General features: G+C 57.4%; 1 protein-coding gene and 1 long non-coding RNA gene across 3 annotated transcripts in view; one reads left to right on the top strand and one right to left on the bottom strand.

Annotated features, from left to right (window-relative positions):
- CACNG4 (calcium voltage-gated channel auxiliary subunit gamma 4) overlaps window positions 1-19492 on the bottom strand; it is a 51821-nt gene extending 32329 nt beyond the window's left edge. The window contains exon 1 of the mRNA XM_043905767.1: window positions 19151-19492. Within this exon, the coding sequence (XP_043761702.1) occupies window positions 19151-19370 (220 nt within the window). The 5' untranslated portion in view covers window positions 19371-19492. The remainder of the gene's footprint in view (window positions 1-19150) is intronic.
- LOC122695634 lies at window positions 9053-21326 on the top strand. 2 transcript variants are annotated; one of them, XR_006341454.1, is made up of 2 exons: window positions 9053-9436; window positions 20431-21326. It is a non-coding gene; the product is annotated as an uncharacterized LOC122695634 (long non-coding RNA). The 2 variants fall into 2 exon arrangements; XR_006341453.1 differs by lacking the exon at window positions 9053-9436 and adding an exon at window positions 18637-18896.
- The last annotated feature ends 70 nt before the right edge of the window (window positions 21327-21396 follow it).

The raw sequence follows: 21396 nt of genomic DNA, 5'->3' as shown, positions 1-21396 counted from the left end.
ATGCAGTACTTGGATGCAATCTTAAAAACAACAGAATGATCTCTGTTCATTTCCAAGGCAAACAATTCAATATCACAGTAATCCAAGTCTATGTCCCGATCAGTAATGCTGAAGAAGCTGAAGTTAAATGGTTCTATGAAGACCTATAAGACCTTATAGAACTAACACCCAAAAAAGATGTCTTTTTCATTATAGGGGACTGGAATGCAAAAATAGGAAGTCAAGAGATACCTGGAGTAATAGGCAAATTTGGGCTTGGAGTACAGAATGAAGCAGGGCAAAGGCTACTAGAGTTTTGCCAAGAGAACGCACTGGTCATAGCAAACACCCTCTTCCAACAACAAAAAAGAAGACTGTTGGTCTTCTTGGTGATGGACATCACCAGATGGTCAATACCGAAATCAGATTGATTCTATTCTTTGCAGCCAAAGACGGAGAAGCTCTATACGGTCAGCAAAAAAAAAAAAAAAAAAGACCGGGAGCTGACTGTGGCTCAGATCATGAACTCCTTATTGCCAAACTCAGACTGAAATTGAAGAAAGTAGGGAAAACCACTAGACCATTCAGGTATGGCCTAAATCAAATCCCTTACGATTATACAGAGGAAGTGACAAATAGATTCAGGGGATTAGATCTGATAGATCTACTGATTAGATCTGTAGTGCCTGAAGAACTACAGGAGGTTCATGACATTGTACAGGAGGCAGTGATCAAGATCATCCTCATGAAAAAGAAATGCAAAAAGGCAAAATGGTTGTGTAAGGAGGTCTTACAAATAGCTGTGTAAAGAAGAGATGTGAAAGGCAAAGGAGAAAAGGAAAGATATTTCCATTTGAATGCAGAGTTCCAAAGAATAGCAAGGAGAGATAAAGCCTTCCTCGGTGATCAATGCAAAGAAATAGAGGAAAACAATAGAATGGGCAAGACTAGAGATCTCTTCAAGGAAACTAGAGATACCAAGGGAACATTTCATGCAAAGATGGGCTCAATAAAGGACAGAAATGGTATGGACCTAACAGAAGCAGAAGATATTAAGAAGAGGTAGCAAGAATACACAGAAGAACTATACAAAAAAGATCTTCACGACCTGGATAATCACAATGGTGTAATCACTCACCTAGAGCCAGACATCCTAGAATTCAAAGTTGAGTGGGCCTTAGGAAGCATCACTACAAACAAAGCTAGTGGAGGTGATGGAATTCCAGTTGAGCTATTTCAAATCCTAAAAGATGATGTTGTGAAAGTGCTGTACTCAATATGCCAGCAAATTTGGAAAATGCAGCAGTGGCTACAGGACTGGAAAAGGTCAGTTTTCATTCCAATCCCAAACAAAGGCAATGCCAAAGAATGCTCACACTACCGCACAATTGTACCCATCTCACACACTAGCAAAGTAATGCTCAAAATTCTCCAAGCCAGGCTTCAACAGTACATGAACCATGAACTTCCAGATATTCAAGTTGGATTTAGAAAAGGCAGAGGAACCAGAGATCAAATTGCCAACATTCGCTGGATCATTGAGAGTTCCAGAAAAACATCTACTTCTGCTTTATTGACTATGTCAACTAGTGTGTGGATCACAACAAACTGTGGAATATTTGTAAAGAGATGGGAATACCAGACCACCTGACCTGCCTCCTGAGAAATCTGTATGCAGGTCAGGAAGCAATAGTTAGAACTAGACATGGAACAACAGACTGGTTCCAAATAGAGAAAGGAGTACATCAAGGCTGTATATTGTCACCCTGCTTATTTAACTTCTATGCAGAGTACATCATGAAAAATGCTGGGCTGGATGAAGCACAAGCTGGAATCAAGATTGCTGGGAGAAATATCAATAACCTCAGATATGCAGATGACACCACCCTTTTGGCAGAAAGCAAAGAAGAACTAAAGAGCCTCTTGATGAAAGTGAAAGAGGAGAGTGAAAAAGCTGGCTTAAAACTCAACATTCAGAAAACTAAAATCATGTCTTCTGGTCCCATCACTTCACGGCAAATAGATGGGGAAACAATGGAAACAGTGAGACTTTATTTTTAGGGGCTCCAAAATTACTATGGATGGTGACTGTGGCCATGAAATTAAAAGACACTTGCTCCTTGGAAGAAAAGTTATGACCAACCTAGACAGCATACTAAAAAGCAGAGACTTTTTTTTGGCAGCAAAGGTCCATCTAGTCAAAGCTATAGTTTTTCTAGTAGTCATGTATGGATGTGAGAGCTTTCTTTATAGAAAGCTGAACAGCAAAGAATTGATGCTTTTCCACTGTGGTGTTAGAGAAGACTCTTGAGAGTCCCTTGGACTGCAAGGAGATCTAACCAGTCAATCCTAAGGGAAATCAGTCCTGAATATTCATTAGAGGGACTGATGCTGAAGCTGAAACTCCAATACTTTGGTCACCTGATGTGAAGAACTGACTCATTGGAAAAGACCCTGATGCTGGGAAAGATTGAAGGTGGGAGGAGAAGGGGACGACAGAGGGTGAGATGGATGGATGGCATCACCGACTCAATGGACACGAGTTTGAGTAAGCTCTGGGACTTGGTGATGGACAGGGATGCCTGGCGTGCTGCAGTCCATGGCGTGGCAAAGAGTTGGACACAACTGAGCGACTGAACTGAACTGAACTGAGGTGTCCCAGAAGAGCCCCACCCACTTAGGAGCTGTCTGAGGGCAGGCTCTGCCCTCTTCAACACGGTAGCCAGAGGGACATTTTTGGAACCCTGGTGAAAGCTCCAAGCCGCCCAGGGCTCCTCCCGCAGAGCAGAGGGCCAAGTCCTCACCAGTGGCCACAGTCCCCTCTCTCACCCTCATCTTCCACTCCCCACTCAGCCGGTCAGGCCCCGGACAGACTCTCGAGGGGCTGACACCTGCTATTTCCTCTGCCTGACATGCTCTCCGAGGCCTCCACGAGACTGGCCTCCTGGCCTTGTCCAGGCCTCCCCGCAGCCACTGTCATCGCAGCCTTCACCCTGATGCTCCGGGTTTTTCCTGATGACTGTGTGTCTCCCCTGGGACAGTACAAACACCGCGTGAGTTGTTGTCTGTTTTATTTATTCACTGCTGGGAACGAAAGTTTCCCCACCACCTCGAAGGCTGCCTGGTCAGCGGCAGGCACTCGATAAATGTTTGTTAAATGAATAAATAAATGAATCTCTGTGTGCCCATGACTCAGTCTGGGGGGCTGGTTTTTCAATTCTCAATGAACATTTGCTGGATTTGAATAGAAACTTGAAAACATACCGGTGGAGCTTCGGGGGGCAGATGGGCAGGACAAGGGCTGGCGGCACAAGCCCCTCGGGCAGAGTCCCCCTGGCAGACCACCCCCAGGCACGAGCCCACCTCGGTAGGGCCCCCCGGGCAGAGCCCCCCGGGCAGAGGCGAAACAGCCTCTCAGAGGCACAGCGGCCGGCGAGAGGGAGGAGGTCCCCGAGCCGTGTGAGGGTCCCGGGAGAGGCTGTGCCCTCAGGCAGGACAGTGGGAGGACCTGGCTCTCTATTGGAAGGTGTTTTCACTTAGCAGGTTGAGCAGATTCCCACAAGGCCAGGTGCCAAAATAACAGCCGAATGAATGAATGAATCCTCGTGTCCTTGAGCTGAGCACTGTAAACACACTCATTCCCAACAAGTGTTTGCTGGCTGAACAAGAACTGAAGAAAACACAGGCCAGCAGATGGGGAGCGATGGAGGCAGGAGAGGGAGGGTGAGGACCTGAGGGTCCCTGCCACCCCAGACCTGAAGCCGTCTGCTTTCTGTGTTTACTGAGGATAACACAGAGAGGAACACTAAGAGCAGCCTGACGGGCGTGTATGTCCACACCTGTGTGACCACCCCCAGCCCGAGGTGCAGACTGTGTCCACACCCTGGAGGCTCCCCGCCTCCGTCAGCTCCACAAAGGGAGCCATGTGCCGACCTGGCTCACCCAGGGTGAGTTCTCCTGCACGTGATCTTGACGTGAATGAGGCAGACGGGGTCAGACTCTGCTTCTCCATCTGCCTTTTGTGAGCCGGGAGTCACCACGTGAACGCCAACCATCGCAATCCGGGTGTGAACGCGGGCTGGCAGGAGGCCCCCACCGCGCACGTGGGTTCCAGGGTTTGAAGTGCACGTTACTGCCTCCGCCGGGGAGCTGTCTTGAGCAGAACAATTTCCACCTTCTTTGAGGAGAGCGCCCCATCTTAAGAGCCACCCTCAGTCTGACAGCTGAATCATTCCTTTCCGGGCTGCATGAGTCAGACCCAGGGCCCAGCATCGTGCTCTGTTCTGTCACGATGCTGTGCCCACCTCTTCCGAGAAGCCCGCCGTGCCAGCCTGGCCCACAGCCAGCAGCCGGCACTCACGGGCTGCACCGGGGGGATGGTCTCACTCCGCCTTCACACCCCACCTGTCACCCCCCTGGCCCCAGCAGCGTCAGCGTGGGCCCTGCGTCCCAGAGTTGCTGCAGCAGGTCTGGGGTCTTTACCAGACCCCGAGCCCCCCGCAGTCTCTCCCCACGTGCAGCGGCAATGGGGCTGTGAGCTCCAGGCAGGAGAAGAAGCTGGGGACGGGTGGGAGCAGAGCCTGGGCTCCACGCGCTGGCCGTGTCCCTCCTGGGAAGCCCACCTCGGCCTCCCCCCTGCCCAAGGGGCTGTATCTGAGTGCGGCCACATGGACAAAACGCACCACGCGAACCACCTACACATGAGAGACATCGGAGGTCACAGCTCAGTGATGAGGAGAGGAGCCTGGGGCTAAACTGCAGGACCTGAATCCTGATGTCAACACCTGCTGGCTCTGTGGCTTCAACGCAGTTGCTCAACCTCTCTGTTCCTCAGTTTCCTCATGAGTACAATGGAAGCAGGGACAGCAACTCACTCATGGGTGCCGAGGACTAACTACACCAGTCTGTGCATCTGTCCATCTCGTGCTGGGGACCGTTCCTGGCACACAGTAAAGGCCGCATAAGTAATAGCTCAAGCTATAACTGCTTGACAAATAATTAGTTGAATGAAACCATGGCTGTGATGAGGCTGAGATAACACACGGAGAGTCCTTGAGATGATACATGGCATGCTCGGGGCACCGTGAGTGCCCAGCAGGTTTCTGCTCTTATCTGAAAGTATTCGTGCTTTGGCTCTTACACAGAGAAGCGAGCTGGAGGGTGTGGGATGGACACGCGGGGGGCGGGGGGCACAAGTGCGCTGTTAGGACTGAGCAGGGCTGGCCCGGCCGCCGTCCTGCTCGCTGGCATCTCGGCATTCTACCTCCATAAGGGGAGGGTCTCCTACGTGTCTTTGGGCCCCAGCACCTCGCAGAGCACTCTGCACCGGCGGGCACATTCCAAAGGCTTGTTGATTGATAGCCAGAAATGAGCTAGAGAAAGCACCCCATTTAAAGACACAAGAAAACCAGGTCGATTTCCTTCCCCATCCTCCAGGGATGCAGAGATAGAAGGCGGGCCTACACGCGCCTTCTGAGAGGATGAGGGCTTTTAAGACTGAAGATGAGCGCTTTGTTTTCAGCTCCAGGAAAGACTGAACAAGGAGGAACAGGCATCATCATGAAAGGCCCAGAGATGCTGATGAGATTTGAGAAATAACTAGCTCAAGTACTGGCCATCTCGGCCAGCAGATGGCTGGACATGCACCTCACTCTCTGCCTACTGTCCACTGGCATTTTTATCCTAACCACAACGGCCGCTCATGGCTAAGAGCCGCGTTAATGAGCAGTGTGTTCCATGCCCGACTCTTTGTGATTCCATGGACTGTAGCCGCAAGGCTCTTCTGTCCATGGGATCCTGCAGGTGAGAATACTGGAGTGGGTTGCCATCTGCTTCTCCCGTTAATGAGCAGTGAGGATCATTAACTTGGCAATGGGGGCCCCTGGAAGCTGATACCCCAGCATCGACTGGCATTTGGTGGGTCGGTGGCCGCACTGACATAAAGAGCAGGGTGTGGGGGAGTGGAATGGAGGCGGCACAGGTCAGAGTGGACTCCGCCTTCCCTGCAAGACCCCCAGGCAAAGACCTTTTCTAAAGAATTTACACTAATGGAATTGGCAATGGAAAAAAGTTGAGACAGAAGAATTTTTTATTTTAAAGCATTTGAGGATTTTTTTTTTTTTTTTTTTTGGTGCAACGAAGCATGCTTAAACTTGCCACGGGGTGATTTTTCAGGGAGAAAAACAAAAAGCAAGCATCTTCTGTTCAAACTTCATTGGATTCATATTTAAAGAAACTTTGGCCAGTCTGGCTCAGGCAGGAAAGTGCCTCCAAAGGAAGATTTCATGGTAGAGGTTTTATATTAAGGACTTGGTTTTACCTATGCAATAAAAGTTTGTACGAGCATCCATCTGGGTTTACTTGCCTTTCACTTACTGTTGTGGTCACTTTGGGCACTTTTATTATGTGAGGTGGATTTCTAGGAATGGAAACCCAGTGTGCAAATTGTGCTTATAGGAAATAAAGATTTGATGGTAGATGGCTCAGAAAGGCTTTCATCCAGGAATCAATTTGGTTATAAGTCAGGGGTCACCTGGGATAAAACACTGACACAAGGTGACTGGCACGCCGCCTGGGACTGTTCCTGGATGCACTTCCGAAGAGAGAAAGCAGATGCCCTGGGTGTCTGGGAGCCCACGGGGCGTCCACCTGCCCGCTGGCTGCAGACTGGCCCGGGGCTTCGTAAAATTGTGTCATGTTTATGTACCTCACTCCCAACATGGTAGAAAATCAGAAAAAGACAGAAGGAGATAAGATAAACCACTCAGAGTTTCCATGATCATCATTAAAAAAAAATTCTGATGAATTTTTTCCCAAGATTCTTTTCAGGCCTCACAGAACAGCAAGAGCCACACTCACATCTATTTGCACAGATGACCTTTAGAGGCCTCCTATCTGTGGGTTTTTGACTCACTCAATTTGCTATTTAATAGAGTTCTCCTCATGTTTAATAGCCCTCCTAATAATCACAGAGTTAAAAGAATACATTTTTATCTAGTGAATGTCTCAAGAACTTTCAAAAGACTGCCTTGAACAGGAAGAGGGAGAGGGCTTGTAAGCTTTAAATATGGCAGACAAGAGAGGGAAAGGGAGAAATAATTAGAAATACAAGTTAGAAAGAAAGAAAGGGAACCGGGTGGGGGTGGGGGAGGATGGGCTGGGAGATGGGCAGGAACCAAGGAGCTGGGTTTGGAGGACGGGGTGATGGGGGGACAGTGGGGGTGAAGGAGCCCAAACAAGGACCTGGGGCCACATCACAGATGGACACCGAGTGGGAGGGGGTGCTGGCCGGCAGCGGGGGGCAGGCCGGGCAGGCAACGCCCCAAGAAGCAGACCACCAGGGCCACGGCCACAGGGACAAGGGGCCCCCAAGGTGGGAGAGGGAAGACCCTCCAAATGGTTAAGCCCATGGGGACTCTCCAGCCCCAGGCATCTGGCCTTGACTCACAGGCAGGAATCCGTGGGCAGAAAGATAACAAAAGCTATTTTTCATGCAAGAGGAGTTGGACATCAGGAAAAATCAGAGCCCCTTTGTATGACATGCCAAACTGCTGAAGCGAGAGGATGTCTCGGGTGAGGGCTCGGATGAGAGCGGGGACGGCACACTCGCCCCGGGGAGCCAGCCCTCAATGTGGGTTTGTTATCGGCCGGAAGCAAGCATGGGGTGTCCCCCTCCTGCCGCACGGCCAGACGAGCTGGTGACACGGCCTTGGCTGGACTGCCCGGCCCCTGGAAGGAAGCCTGGGTGTCCTGAGATGTCCCTGGGGAGTCTCAGGGGAGCCATGGTCTCCTCCCAGCTAGCCGTGTGGTCTAGGGGCTGGAGGTGAGCCGGGCTCCCTCCTCGAGACCCACCCTCACGGGGCCCCCCGTTGGGCCACACCCAAGCACCAACACCTCTGCTCAGCTCCTGCCAGCAGATCTGCCCAGTAGGTGTTATTAATGTACGCATTTTACAGAGAAAGCAACTGAGGCTCAGAGAGAAGGCAATGGCTGGTCACAGGGCTCACTGCCAGTGGGAGGCAGAGTTGGATTCAAACCCTGACTCACTCTGGGCCCCGCCCCTCACCTCCACCAGCACGTCTTCCAAGGAGCCACCCAGATGCTAGAAATCTCTGCACTGCGAGGCAGGTGAGTGCAGAGCCCCGTCTGTTTCCCATCTATCCTCCTGACGACCCTGAGACAGGCCGTTGCAGAAGCGCAGGCGTGTTCTGACGCTCTGTCCTCACTGCTTCCTCTCCTCCTGCGGGTCCCCAGGACCAGACAGCAAGCTCCCGGGGCCGTGCGGTACCCACCGAGCCCAGCACAAGTCCAGGCCTCAGCAGGGGCCCACGACGGCCCAGGGTGCGCTCTTCACTCTCTGAGGAAGTGCCAGCCCCGTATTCGTGGGGCCAGGGGAGAAACACGAGTGGCAGCTCCAGCCTCCCCTGCTCCGCAGGCCAGCCGCCGCCTCCCTGCAGCCTCAGAGCCCAGCTCCCCTGTCCCCTCTTCTCCCACCAGTAATCTGGGGGGGCGGGGGTGGAGGGGGCGTCCAACGCAAAGTGAAAATCTGGGTTCTCCTCTTCAAAAATGATCAAGAATGTTCTGCTGGCGACGACCTGTTACTGGGGCTTGGGGTCTTTCCAGGCCAGTCTTGATGTAAAATATTCTGGGCTATGCCCCCCCACTCCACCATCTCTGCCCGCCCTAAGCTAAGAGCGCCAGCGTTTCAGGATCTAAGAACACTTCGTATACCGCCTCACACATATAAAACCACATGAGAAAGCCTGTGCTCTGCTATTCTATCTAGAACTTTGGTTCAGAAAATACACAGATCCCACTGCTCTCTGTCCCACGGCGGAACCGGAGGCGCTGGGTCCGCAGTCACGGCCTGACGTCCTGTCACAGGGCAGCCCCTGCCGCACCCGGCGGCGACGGATGGCGGAAGCCCCGCCCCCTGGTCCCGCCCCTCTGCCCGGGGTGGGGGAGGGGCAGCCCTCTGACCCGCCCACCGGAAGCCTCCCGTCCCCCACCCCCGGGCAGTCCTCCTTGGTTCTGCATCTTAGGGAATGGCTCCACTGTCTGGGGGTGTCGACTGCTGTAACTCCATTTTACAGATGAGAAAACGGAGGCTCAGGGAAGCCAAGCAACTTGCCCAAGGTCACAGAGCTGAAATGGCAGAGCAGGGTGCCAACGCAGCTCTCTCTGACTCCTTCTGCACCCCCAGCCTTCCTATCGGGCATCGCGCGGACTTGGGTCAACCCCTGCCCTGAGTCTTCCTGACCGCGAAGCCCCTGTGGGACCTGTCAGGTGCCTGGGGCTTTGCAGGCGGGGAATGAGCCTGACGTCGTCCCATCGACAGCCATCGACCTGGGGGTGACGTGACCTGGTTTACTTTCTTACAAGGTCTTCCTGGCTGCGTGTGGAGAAGGGCTCGTGCGGGGGCAGGCGAGCTGGTCAGGACTCTCCTTGGGGAACCCAGGTGAGAAATGACAGAGGCGGGAGCCAGCTAGGGGCTGTAAGGAACCCGGCAGGAATGTGGGAGGGAAGGGGTCTGACCTCGTCTCGGCGGTGGCCGGCCCTGGGCTGAGCACACAGCAGGTCACCAGTGCTTCCTGAGAATCAGTGGCTGAGTGCGTGGGAGAGGGGCCAGCTGACTCTGGAGGTGGGAACACGCAGGAGCGCAACCGAGGGCAAGGCTGCCACCAGCGTGCAGGTCCTCGCTGAGTGTCAGGGTGAAAAGAGGCCAAGCCAAGTGTTTCCAGGAAAATGAGCCTGAAATCCTGTACCCTCTGCAGGGCCTCCGTGGAGCAGAGCAGTCCTCAAGTGACCTCTCATTGGAAAGTCACACAACCTGGGGGGTGGAGGGGAGGACAGGAGAGGATAGAAGGAAGAGGAGGAAGAAAAGGTTGGAGGGAGGGGGGAGGAAAGAGGGAGAATGGAGGGAAGAGGGAGACAGAGGTAGAGAGGAGGGAAGGTGGGGGAGGGATGATGGAGGAAAAATGGAGGGGAGGATGGAGGGGAAGATGGGGGGAGGAGGGAGGGGAGGATGGGAGGATGGAGGGAGGAGGGAGAATGGAGGAGAGGATGGAGGGAGGGAGAGATGAGGGAGGATGGGATGATGGAGGGGAGGATGGAGGATGGGATGATGGAGGGAGGAGAGAGGATGGAGGGAGGAGGAAGTGGAGGATGGAGGGGGAGGGGGGAGGAGGGAGGAGGAGGGAGGATAATGGAGGATGGAGGGTGATGGAGGATGGAGGGGGGATGGAGGGAGGAGGGAGGGGAGGAGGAGAGGAGGAGGGAGGATAATGGAGGATGGAGGATAATGGAGGGTGGAGGGGAGGATGGGGAAAGATAGAGGAGGATGGAGGGAGGATGGAGGGAGGAGGATGGAGGGAGGGGAGGAGGGGGAGGAGGGAGGATAATGGAGGATGGAGGGGAGGATGGAGGAGGGAGGGGAGGGGAGGGGAGGAGGGAGTGGAGGAGGGAGGGAGGAAGGAGGAGGAGGGAGGATAATGGAGAATGGAGGGGAGGATAATGGAGGATGGAAGAGGGGAGGGGAGGAGGGAGGGAGGAGGGAGGGAGGATGGAGGAGGGAGGGAGGAGGGAGGGGAGGAGGGAGGGAGGATGGAGGGGAGGCTGGAGGGGAGGAGGGAGGGGAGGAGAGAGGAGGATGGAGGCGAGGATGGGGAGGAGGGAGGGGAGGAGGGAGTGTTAGGGTTAGATCGAGGAGAGGATGGGGAGGATGGAGGGGACGAGGGAGGGAGGAGGAAGGGAGGAGGGAGGGAGGAGGGAGGAGGATGGAGGGAGGATGGAGGGAAGGATGGAGGAGGATGGAGGAGGGAGGGAGGGAGGATGGAGGGGAGGAGGGAGGAGGATGGAGGGGAGGAGGGAGGGAGGGGAGGAGGGAGGGAGGGGAGGAGGGAGGGAGGATAATGGAGAATGGAGGGGAGGATGCAGGAGGATGGAAGAGGGGAGGGGAGGAGGGAGGGAGGAGGGGGAGGAGGGAGGGAGAATGGAGGGGAGGAGAGAGGAGGATGGAGGCGAGGATGGAGGTGAGGATGGGGAGGAGGGAGGGAGAGAGGGTTAGGGTTAGATGGAGGAGAGGATGGGGAGGATGGAGGGGAAGAGGGAGGGAGGAGTAAGGGAGGAGGGAGGAGGATGGAGGGAGGATGGAGGATGGAGGGAAGGATGGAGGAGGATGGAGGTGGGAGGGAGGGAGGATGGAGGGAAGGAGGGAGGGAGGATGGAGGGGAGGAGGGAGGGAGGAGGAGGGAGGGAGGATGGAGGCAGGATGGAGGGAGCATGGAGGGAAAGAAAGGTATCATTTGCCAACCTGACAGCCCAGCTATCAGAGGCTCCAGGAAGTTAGGGTTAGGATACATAAGCCTGTCCAGATGTTACCGGCAGAACTAGGAACAGGTGCAGGTCTCCTGACTCCTGCCCTGATGTTTCCACTCCCGGTCCCCTGTCCTTCTCTGTCCAGGCCCTATTGCATGATACTGGAGTTCCCAGCTGCAGCCTTGGTGCCCGCCAGGAAACAGGAGGGGGGACATGTGGCCTGGGTAACTGCCATCACCCCCTGGGTGTGGCCTTGGTGCTATACCCTATTTCAGCTCTTAATTGAGGGCCCTTGGATTCTGATTTTATGGTTCACAGAAGCCATTCAGCGTGGTTCTGCCTCTGAGAGGGGATGAAACAGCACCACACTCTACATGGGCCTGAACATCCCAGGGATGCTCAGCTTCTTCCATTCCTAGACCCTGGAGGCCAGTGAGCCAACCTGGGGTCCCAGGTTGCAACTCAGCTCAGCTGCAAAGGCTGGGTGACTTATTTTTTCTGGGAAAACTTCCAAGTTTGAGGAAATAAGGAAATAAGGGGAAGGCAAGGTGGTGCAGTGGTAAAGAATCTGCCTGCCCACGTAGGAGACACAGGAGATGTGGGTTCGATCCCTGGGTCAGGAAGATCCCCTGGAGGAGGAAATGGCAACCCACTCCAGTATTCTTTCCTGGAGGATCCCATGGACAGAGGAGCCTGGGGGGCTACAGTCCATGGGGTCGTAAAGAGTCGGACACAACTGAGCACACACACACACACCATCTGCTTTGCAAAGACCCTGGAGCTCCGGGTCAGGTGGACCCCAGCCCCATCCTGACTCCTCAGGGGCCTTTGAGATGCCAAGGGGCACGACGGCAGAGAAAGGCCCAGAGGGAGTGAGTTCCCTTCATCCTGCTGGATGCCCAGCCAGGTGCCGGCCAGCCGTCGGGGGAGGCTAAGCAGACAGAGCCCTGACCAGGCAGCCCCCACCTGCTTCTGCTCCCACTCCGTCACTAAGGAGCTGTGTGGCCTCAAGCAAGGCCCCCTCCCTCTCCCGCCTCGCTCTCCTTTGCTTGCAGAGTGGAGGGATCTGGCCACACCAGCCATGCCCCCAGGCAGTTGACTGGCCCACCTGCAATTCATCACTCATCAAAGGGAATGGGGCCGGGTACCATTCACACCTCCAGTCACCTAAAGCGGATGCTGGGCTGTCCCCCCGCAGAGATGCTCTCTGCCCTCCACTGACACTCCAAGTGTTTTCTCGAAGAAGAGAAATAATGGAGTTCCTATCAGGTACTGGGCATCAGGTATGCTCCTGCCCTGAACCTAAATGACGCCTCCCTTGGAGCAGAGGTCTCCAGGGGGGCAGCTCTGCCTGCTCCTCTCCCCAGCACCCAGGAGGCGTCTGGCAAAGTCTGCAGACAGTTTGGTTCTCACGCTTGGTGGGTGGGGGCTGTAAGTGGCTTCCAGTCAGTCAAGCCAGAGATGCTGCTGAGCCATCCACACTCACAGGGCCTCACAGCGAAGAATGAGCCGGCTCAGGGGGTCCTCCAGCCCCTCCATCCCCAGTCTTGCCCGTCTCCTCCTGGAAACGCCCCCTCCAACCCTTCTCAGACAGCTCCTTCCCATCCCCTTGACCAACGGCCACCCTCCTTGGCCTCTTCCAGCACGCAGCCCCGCACACACACTGTTTACATCAAACAGTCATCAGTCCCTGGAAGTGTCAGCTGCCCGTTAGAATGGCAGCTCCCACCCCCGACAGCAGCTGCTTTGTGAGCAGGGGTGGCGTGAGCGGACGAAGGCCTGGACACAGGTGTGCCCGGCAGGCTGGGGACACACCCTTCTAGGTGTGGTGAAAGTGCAAGTGTCAGTCGCTCAGTCGTGTCCGACTCTCTGTGACCCCACGGACTGTAGCCCACCAGGCTCCCCTGTCCATGGGATTCTCCAGGCACGAGTACTGGAGTGGGCTGCCATGCCCTTTTCCAGGGCATCTTCCTGACCCAGGGATAGAACCTGGGTCTCCCGCGCTGTGGGCAGCTTCTTTACCATCTGAGCTGCCAGGGAAGCCTCTGTGTGCTGAGAGCCACTGAACTAAGTCATCTCGAAGGCTTTCCACCTGGAGAACCAGCTTCTTGTGGGCTCAGGTCTAGGCCATGCGGAGCCTGGTTCCACCTGCAGGCTGTGGGCGGGGCTCTCTGGGGCTCGAGTGGCAGAAGGCCAAAGGTGGGAGGAATGTTCCAGATCAATCAGGTCCCACTTCCAGATGAGGGGACAGAGGCTGCCAGGCTCTCTGACACCCTGGATCTGATGACCTGAGGTCACTTCCTACTCTGGGCTTCTGTTACTATGTCCTAGAAGCCCCCAGAGTCCTGGCCATCCGGATGGACACTGGAGATTTATTTTAAAGGGTGGTTCATTTCCTCCTGAACCTTTCAGAAGCCCCTGTCAGGGAGCGCCTCCAAAGCCAGGTCTGTGGTGAGACCATTAAGCCAGGCTGGGGTCCACCAGGAACCCCAGCTTCTCTTCTCTAAGTCAGCCCGTTCCAGCTGGGCTTTTCTTGTCAGAAAAGTGAAAGGAGTGAAGGACAGAGGAGGATGGAGAGAAGGGCATGAAGGGAAGGCAGATGCGAGAAGGGCTGCCAGGGCCCCCTGTGTGACTGGAGAACAGGCACCTGACAGGAGGAGACGACTCACTGGAATATACCCTCATGCCGGGAAAGACTGAGGGTAGGAGGAGAAGAGGGTGATGGAGAACGAGATGGTTGGATGGCATCACCAACTCAATCGACATGAGTTTGAGCAAGCTCCGGGAGATGGTGAAGGACAGGGAGGCCTGCTGTGCTGCAGTCCACGGGGTCACAAAGAGCCCTGACTTCAGTCAGACAGGACTGAACAAGAACAACCAGCTACATAGCAGGGAGAGAAGGAAGAACACCGTCAGAGAAGGAGAGAACACCGTCAGAGACTGCGTCCTCCCCAGACCCATGCTGACGCTCTGCCCTCAGTGGTACTTGGCGGTAGGGCTCTGAGAGGTGAGCTGATGCATGAGGTCGTGAGGGTGGGGTCCCCACAAGGGGGTCAGTGTCCTTGGGATAAGGGAGCAGAGCAGAGAGCTCTCCCCGTCCTGAGGACACAGGAAGGGGTGGCCGCTAGCGAGGTAGGAAGCAGCTCTCACCAGGAACCGAACTGCCCACACCGTGGTCTTGGGCTTCAGCCTCCAGAAACAACGCCTGCGGTTTGAGCCGTTTGGCTGACCGCACTCTGTGACAGCAGCCGAGCTGACTCAAACAACGCCGGCCTCGTCTGTGTGGGTCAAGCACAGGGTCCCCCCACCACCCCCCGCCCCGCCGGCAGGTAGAAAGTTGGGCCCGCCTGTTCAGCCCCAACCGTATCTGTACGTGGGCAGGCACCCTGACACCCAGGGGCTGGGGCCATCTTAACCCTCTCTTCCACCCCGTCAAAGGCAGATCTTGAAGACTTACACTGCAGAGTTTCTGGGAGTTACACAGACTAATGTCAGATCCCAGAGGCTGGTGTGATGGCTGTTAGAAGCAACCCTGAGGGGACCAGGAGGCGCCGTGGGCCAGGGTCCGGCTGGTGAGCTGGGCGCTGTGGGCAGGCCTGTTCTCTGCCCGCACCCCCGGTACTGGCTGCCCGTGAGTCAGTGCAAGAGAAGACGGATACAAACCCAGACAAGCACCCAGGCCGCTTCCCGGCCTGGAGCAGGGTGGGGAAAGGACGGTGTTCAGATCCAAACCTCCCTGAGCAGATCCGTGTCAGGAGCATGGTGTAAGGCAGGGCTTCCTGCTGACGCGCCGAGAGAGGGTTCCTGACGCAAGAAGCGCATCTCTGGGGAAGTGGGCCTGGGTGGTGGGCCCAGGGCAGTCATCCCTGGGTGGTCCTCCCTGGCTGGCCACCCCCGCCCCTGCCCTGGGGTGGTGCTGACACGTCCTCTTCCTCGGTGTGCGTCCTGAGTGAGGTCTGGGTCCCTGGTGTGAGAGGTGCTGCCTGTGGTGGGGTGGGAAGGAGTGCAGGGCCCAGGGTCTCCCCACCTCCCCAGCAGGTGCCCGGGACAGGCTGACACGAAGCAGGCACCCAGGCTGCCGTCTGGAGGTGTGCTGTGGGTGTGCTGGGCAGTCCTTCTACAGGGACCTGGCAGACGCAGGGGCTGCTCCCGAGGCTGAACTCTGCCGGAACCTTTATTCTGGGCCCGGAGCTCCCCTGATGGCACCACAGTGACCAGGTCCCTCCCGCATCCGTCAGCTCAGCATGGTCGCGGGCACTTGGCCAACATGAGCTGCTACACTCGGAAACCAGAGTCTCCTCTTCTCTGAGTCTACGTGAGGCTCCCCCCTGCCCCTGTCCCAAGCTCATCGCACACGCTCCAGAGCGCTTGTTTCTCTTCTACACCTCGTCTGATTGTAGGACGCACTAGAGACTGAACAAATGTGGGGTGCTGGTAGCTTTATGGAAAAGCCCCCAAAGACTTGTTACTCCTTTCCCACATCCCCAGCGCTGGGCTGAGAGTCAGCAGAGACACAAAAAAGGAAGAGGGTGGAGGTCCAGGGGACAGAGGGAGTGGGTGGCTGGTTGTGCAGGGAACAGGCTGGTCCCCAACATGGTGGGAAGAGAGAGAAGAGACAATGTGTGTGTTACCCAATTTGTGTATCAGTGAATATTCTCACTTCCAAATGTTTTCATGCTGCCACAAGCCAGTCTCAGAGCTGGGCTCCTCCACTGGGTAGTCAAGTGTAAGTGTGTGCTCAGTCGTGTCTGACTCTCCACGACCCCATGGACTGTAGCCCACCAGGATCCTCTGCCCATGGCATTTCCCAGGCGAGAATACTGGAGTGGGTTGCCATTTCCTTCTCCAGGGGATCTTCCCAACCCAGGGATCAAACCCTCATCTCCTATGACTCCTGCAGTGGCAGGCAGATTCTTTACCACTGTGCCACCTGGCAGGTACTTGGTTCTGTTTTTAATGGGAACCCAGCAGAAGCTTGGAGAAGGGCAGGATGACACGGTAGGAAGAGCTTTGCAGTGAGACGACCCAGTGCCCAGGGCGGGCGCTCGCCTCTGCTGCAGAGAGCACCGTCAGGGCAGCGATGAGCATGCTGTGTGGTAACACACACAACGTGCACGAGAGGACTGTGACGCTTGTCTGCTACCGGGGCCGTGGGGAGCCCAGGCTTTAGGGGGCGGGAGACGGGATGTCTGCGTGGTGAGGTGGGAGTAGCAGTGTTCTGCACGTGGTCCTGCCAGACGGCGAGGATGCCTGAGGAACGGGGGGCGGGGCTCTCCTGCCCACAACATGCTCCCTGGGAAAGAACCAGGATGCTGACCTGCTGCTTGGGAGGTGGCAGCAAACCCTTCAGGGCCCCACAGTCACTACTGGTGTTTTATTAGCTACCTGCTGCAGCCATTCTTCAGTTTCAGCTTAGAGCGTTGAGCTTTTCATTTTTCCCCATGTAACGCTTTGGGGAACTTTGCTAGAAAGCAGGTGGAAATAATGCAGTGTACCCAAACAAGCCAAATATTGAGGAGACCATGTCCCCAGGGAGTGCTGGCGGGGTCTCAGCCTGAATGCTCACTGGCAGAGTGTTGGGGAGGTCACAGGAGGCGGAGGATGTTGGACTCCACAAAGTGCTTTTAGAAGATAAGCTGTCAGTTTTCGCCAGGGCTGACGGACTGTCAGGATGATTCGAGCGCACGGAGGAATCCTGAGCGAGCCCTTCCAGCCCTGAGTGGGTCCAAGGATGTCCTGGCCCTTGGGGGTGGGCTGGTTTGGCCCCCAGGACCCCTGAGCTCCTGGAGGTAACAGAGGCAGTCCCGCTCTTTCAGTAAAGTCCCCCAGATGGCAACACCCCACCCTCCCTCTGCCAGTGGAGCCAGCTGCCCAGATCAGCTTGGGGCTCTCTTGATGAACATCGAGTGCAAACGGCTCGAGGCAGCTGGCAAGATGCTAAGTGCAGCATCAATCCTAATTAGGATGAGAAATTAATAAAGGAGGCATGCGAGCCAGTCTGCAGAGGCCACGCTTGCCGGCGCGGAGAAGCAAGTTCCAGTTTTCAACAGGGAAACTGGAAGGCCTGGGGTCAATGCGTGGGTGTGGGTGACAACAGGGGGATGACTTAACAGGACCATGTACATACAGGGCACCCAGCAGAGCCTGTGAGTTAGAGCTCGGGGGCCGGCAGCCTTGTTTCTGTGTCTAACTCAGGTGCTGTGGCGGGGAGTGACGTGGGTGCGTCCTCCAGATGACAGGAGTAGGTGTTTGCGATCTGAGCAACTGCACCCCAGGAATGATGTTTTTCAAAAGAAAAGAGGGGGCGTCATCGTGAGCCCATAGATCCTTCCGGGGCTTTTCTGGGGCTGTTTCCCAAACTATTGATTGCACATTCCGGCTCTCAGAAGACTCCACTCTGCCCTGGCAATAAGCTTCAGGCTCAAAGGGCAAAGCAGCCTGGGCTGGAAGGGTGTGTGTGTGTGTTGGGGGGGGGGGGCTGTGGGGGGCAGAGGAAGCGGGAGAGGAGGGCGGGATTCCAGAAGAGAACAGGCAGGATGCGGAGGCGCAAGGCCGCCTCACCTGGCCACCCTTCTCTACACGGCCTCCGCAACCACGACCCCAAAGCCAGAAGGGCCACCTCTTCCCGAGCTCCGCCTCCTCCGCGAAGACCCAGCCAGGCGGGACTCTGCGCCAGGGTCTGAGGGGCTGGGTCCGCGGGCAGAAGTCGGGCTTTGGGAGAACTTCCCGACCCCCCGAGGACGGAGCGAACACACGGGAAGGTTACGGGGAAGAAAGAGGAGAGTGTTCGAGGATCGTGGGCAGGAACCCTCCCCCAGCTCCTCACCCCTTTTCCGACCTGAAAGCCCAGACCGAGCGGGGACAGTCCACAACCCGGCTGGGACCCCGCCGCCCGACGGCCACCTGTTAGTGCAAGTTCCGCAGCGGGGCCGGCGGGAGGCGCTCCGCTCCGGCGCACGTCGCCATTGGCGGGGTCCCCGGAGGGAGCGGTCCCCACTGCCCGGGGGCACTCAGCCCCGGCCCCCAGAGCCATCCATCCTTACGACACCCACTAGCCTGCCCGCCGCGCTCCTGGGGGCGCAGCGTAGCGTCCCTCCGGCCCCGCCCGGCGGCCACGCCCCTCCAGGCCGCCCCTGGTCCGCGCGGGTGCTTGCAGACCCCGGCCTCGGGACCTGCTCGGGGGGCTAGGTGACGCTCCCCTCCACTCCCCTCCCCACCGAGCGGGCAGGAGCGGCCAGCGGTCCAAGGAAGAGTACTTGGCGGAGCAAGGTCTCGGCAGGCATCAGGCTCGAGCGACCCGGGTCTCCCAGACCCCCTCGGAGCCCAGCCCCCACTCCCACCCCTCGGCGGGGCCCGGAGCGATCTCGGAGCGGCCCTCGCGCTCCCCGCCCCCGGCCGGCCCCGCCCCAGGATGGCCAGTTCCCATAGCAATCGCACAGACACCGGTTGCCAAGCAACCTCTCCCCCTCCTCCTTCCCCTCCTCTCGCGTCCGCTCCCCCCAGCCTCAGCCTCCTCCCGCCCCCTCGCCAGCCGCCACCTCCCCTGGGGGCCCCGGCGCGGCCCCTCGGGATCGCTCTGGTCTCGGGCTGCGCGCGCGCGCGTGAGTTTCTGTGTGTTTCATTGTGTCAATGTGCGAGGGGGTGTGCGTGTGCCGGTGGAGAGTTTGTGGGATCCATGTGTTGGGGGGTCCCCCGTGGCCGCGAGGGGACCCGCCCGCTCGCTCTGGCTCCTTTGTGTCTCTCGCGGAGCCAGTGCCGCGCCCACCCGTTCCCGGTCGGCGCCCGGAGCCGGGTGTGTGTGTGCGCGCGTGTGTCCGGGCGCGCGCGCGGGGTGGGGGGGCCGGGCCGGCCGTACCTTCGATGCAGCACACGCGCCACAGCCCCGAGTGGGTGAGGTCGCCGCGGGTGCGGCGGGGCGGGGGCCCGTCGTCCATGGTCAGGTTGGTGCCGTTGCAGATGTGCGCGCTGGAGTAGAGCCAGTAGTCCGTGCCGATGGCGATGGCCATGAGCGAGAAGGCGGCGAAGGCTCCGGCCGTGGTCAGCAGCGTCTGCAGCCCGCGGTCGCATCGCACCATGGTGGGCGCCTCATAGCCCGCCGCCCGCCGGCCCGGCCCGCCGCGCCCGCCCGCCCTGCTCCCTCTGCGCGCCGCGCCGGGGGCGCCGGGGCTGGGGGCCGAGGCCCGGGGGGCGGCGCCGCGCCGCGCGCTCCGGCTGCGCCGGGGCTCAAACTCCGAGGCGCGGCGGCGAGTGCGGGCTGCGCGGGCCGCCGGGCGGGCTGGCGGCGGCGACCGGGGCTCCTCCCTCTCGGCCCGCCCTCCCCGCGCGGCCCGCGCCTCCGCCCCGCGCCCTCCGCGCCGCCGCCGCCGCCGCGCTCCCGGCCCGCGCCCCGCCGCTCGGCGCCGCCCCTCGAGCCTCGGCCCCGCCGGGCGTGCGCTCCCGGCTCTGCGCGCCCCCCTCCCCGCCTCTCCGCGCTCGCGCCGGCCTCTCTCCCCGGCTCATTCACATCCCGAGAGCGAAGGGAGCCACGGTCCGGTCCCTAGGAGGAGCGCGGGGAACCGGCGTTGCTAGTCTCCCCGCTTTCCCAGCCCAGGACACCCCATCTTCCTTAAATGGCCCTGGGGACTCTTTAATAGTGGGGAGTGTGCGCGCGCGCGCCTGTATCCCTCGATTCGCGTACACATATCCGCGCCTTTACCTGGCGATGAATGTGCAGGCGTGAGCGCGGGAGTGGGAGCGTTCAGGTCAGATTTCCAGAAGCACCAGACGTGGGTCGCGGCCGGGAGACGCCAAGCCAGGCCCGGGCCAGTCCTCCCGCCCCATCCCCCACCCCCCAAGCTGGCTCCTGCATCCACCAGTGGGCAGGGCCTGGAGGACCCGACTCGGGGGCTGAGGCAGAAGGGAGGTGGCAGCCGAGGTCCTTCCAGAGGAACACCAGATCCCTGTTTGAGGCCGGATGGGGCGGCCGTGGTGGACGTTAGTTTCTGACAGAGGGCCCCGTTTGTGCTAGATTCAAACATCTCCACCCACCGCTGGCTCCCTCTCTCCCCAGCTCCCCCTTCAATACCTTTATTTCTTTTTCCCTTTCACTCTACTCGAGCTTAACTGGCTTTCCTCACCTCCTTCCTTCATTGCCAGACTCTGCCTCGGGCCCTGCTGACTTCACTTAATTGCCTTAGCTGCCGGCAGAATTCCAACCTGGACAGGCTCCCTTCTCCAGGACCCGCCAGGCTCCTCCTCCGTTAAGACCCAGCTCAGAACTCTTTCCTCCAGGAGGCCCTTGGGGGCCAGCGTCTGAATGTCCAGCCTGCCTCTGCTCCCTTCCCTCCCAGAGCCCATGCGGTTCTCTTCGCTCCCTACCCAGCATCCTGTGGGAAGCAGCCCTGGACCCCAGGAAGGTCTACAGAGAGCAGCTCTCTTCCTGGAAGATGCAGATTTCACCCTCTTTTTCCACTTTCCGTGACCTCTAAGACCCAAAGAAAATTAATTATCCCATGCTGGAATTACTGGTCTCTCTTCGGTGAGACTGGGAGCCTTTCCCCAGTCTGAGGTACATGAGACGTGTTTGATCAAGAAATATTTCCTGCCCCCTGGAAAATGACATTCTGATAGGGGAAAATAGAGCGTATAAATAATAGGGGGAAATTCCAAGATGAGACTGACTGCATTAATTACCATTTGTCGATCCTTTCTCTGCCTTTGGGTGTTTGTTCTGCTTCTTCCAAGTCTCAGAGGACAAGAATCATCATGTGTATTTCACTTTCACCCACCTACCACCTGGTGCCCAGGTTGTGTCTGAAGGTGTGCACTAGGTGTGGGACAACTTGCTCTGGGCCAGAAGAGGGTTACTGACCTGTCCCTAATACCCACAAGGATAAATGTTGGGTTCTCTTCTCAGAAGTTCCCAGACAGGTGGGTCTCAAGACTCTCTTTTCTTCTTCTTTCTCTTCTTCTTCTTTTTTTTTTTTTAAAGCAGCAAATCTTTGCTTCAAATTAAATCTTAAAACAGAAAAGTAAAGGAAAGTGAAAGTCGCTCAGCTGTGTCTGACTCTTTGCAACCCCACGGACTATACAGTCCATGGAATTCTCCTGGCCAGAAGACTG

The sequence above is a fragment of the Cervus elaphus genome, chromosome 5 (assembly GCF_910594005.1).
Source record: "Cervus elaphus chromosome 5, mCerEla1.1, whole genome shotgun sequence".
Taxonomy (NCBI): Eukaryota; Metazoa; Chordata; class Mammalia; order Artiodactyla; family Cervidae; genus Cervus; species Cervus elaphus.
This window is presented reverse-complemented; position numbering and strand designations above follow the sequence as displayed.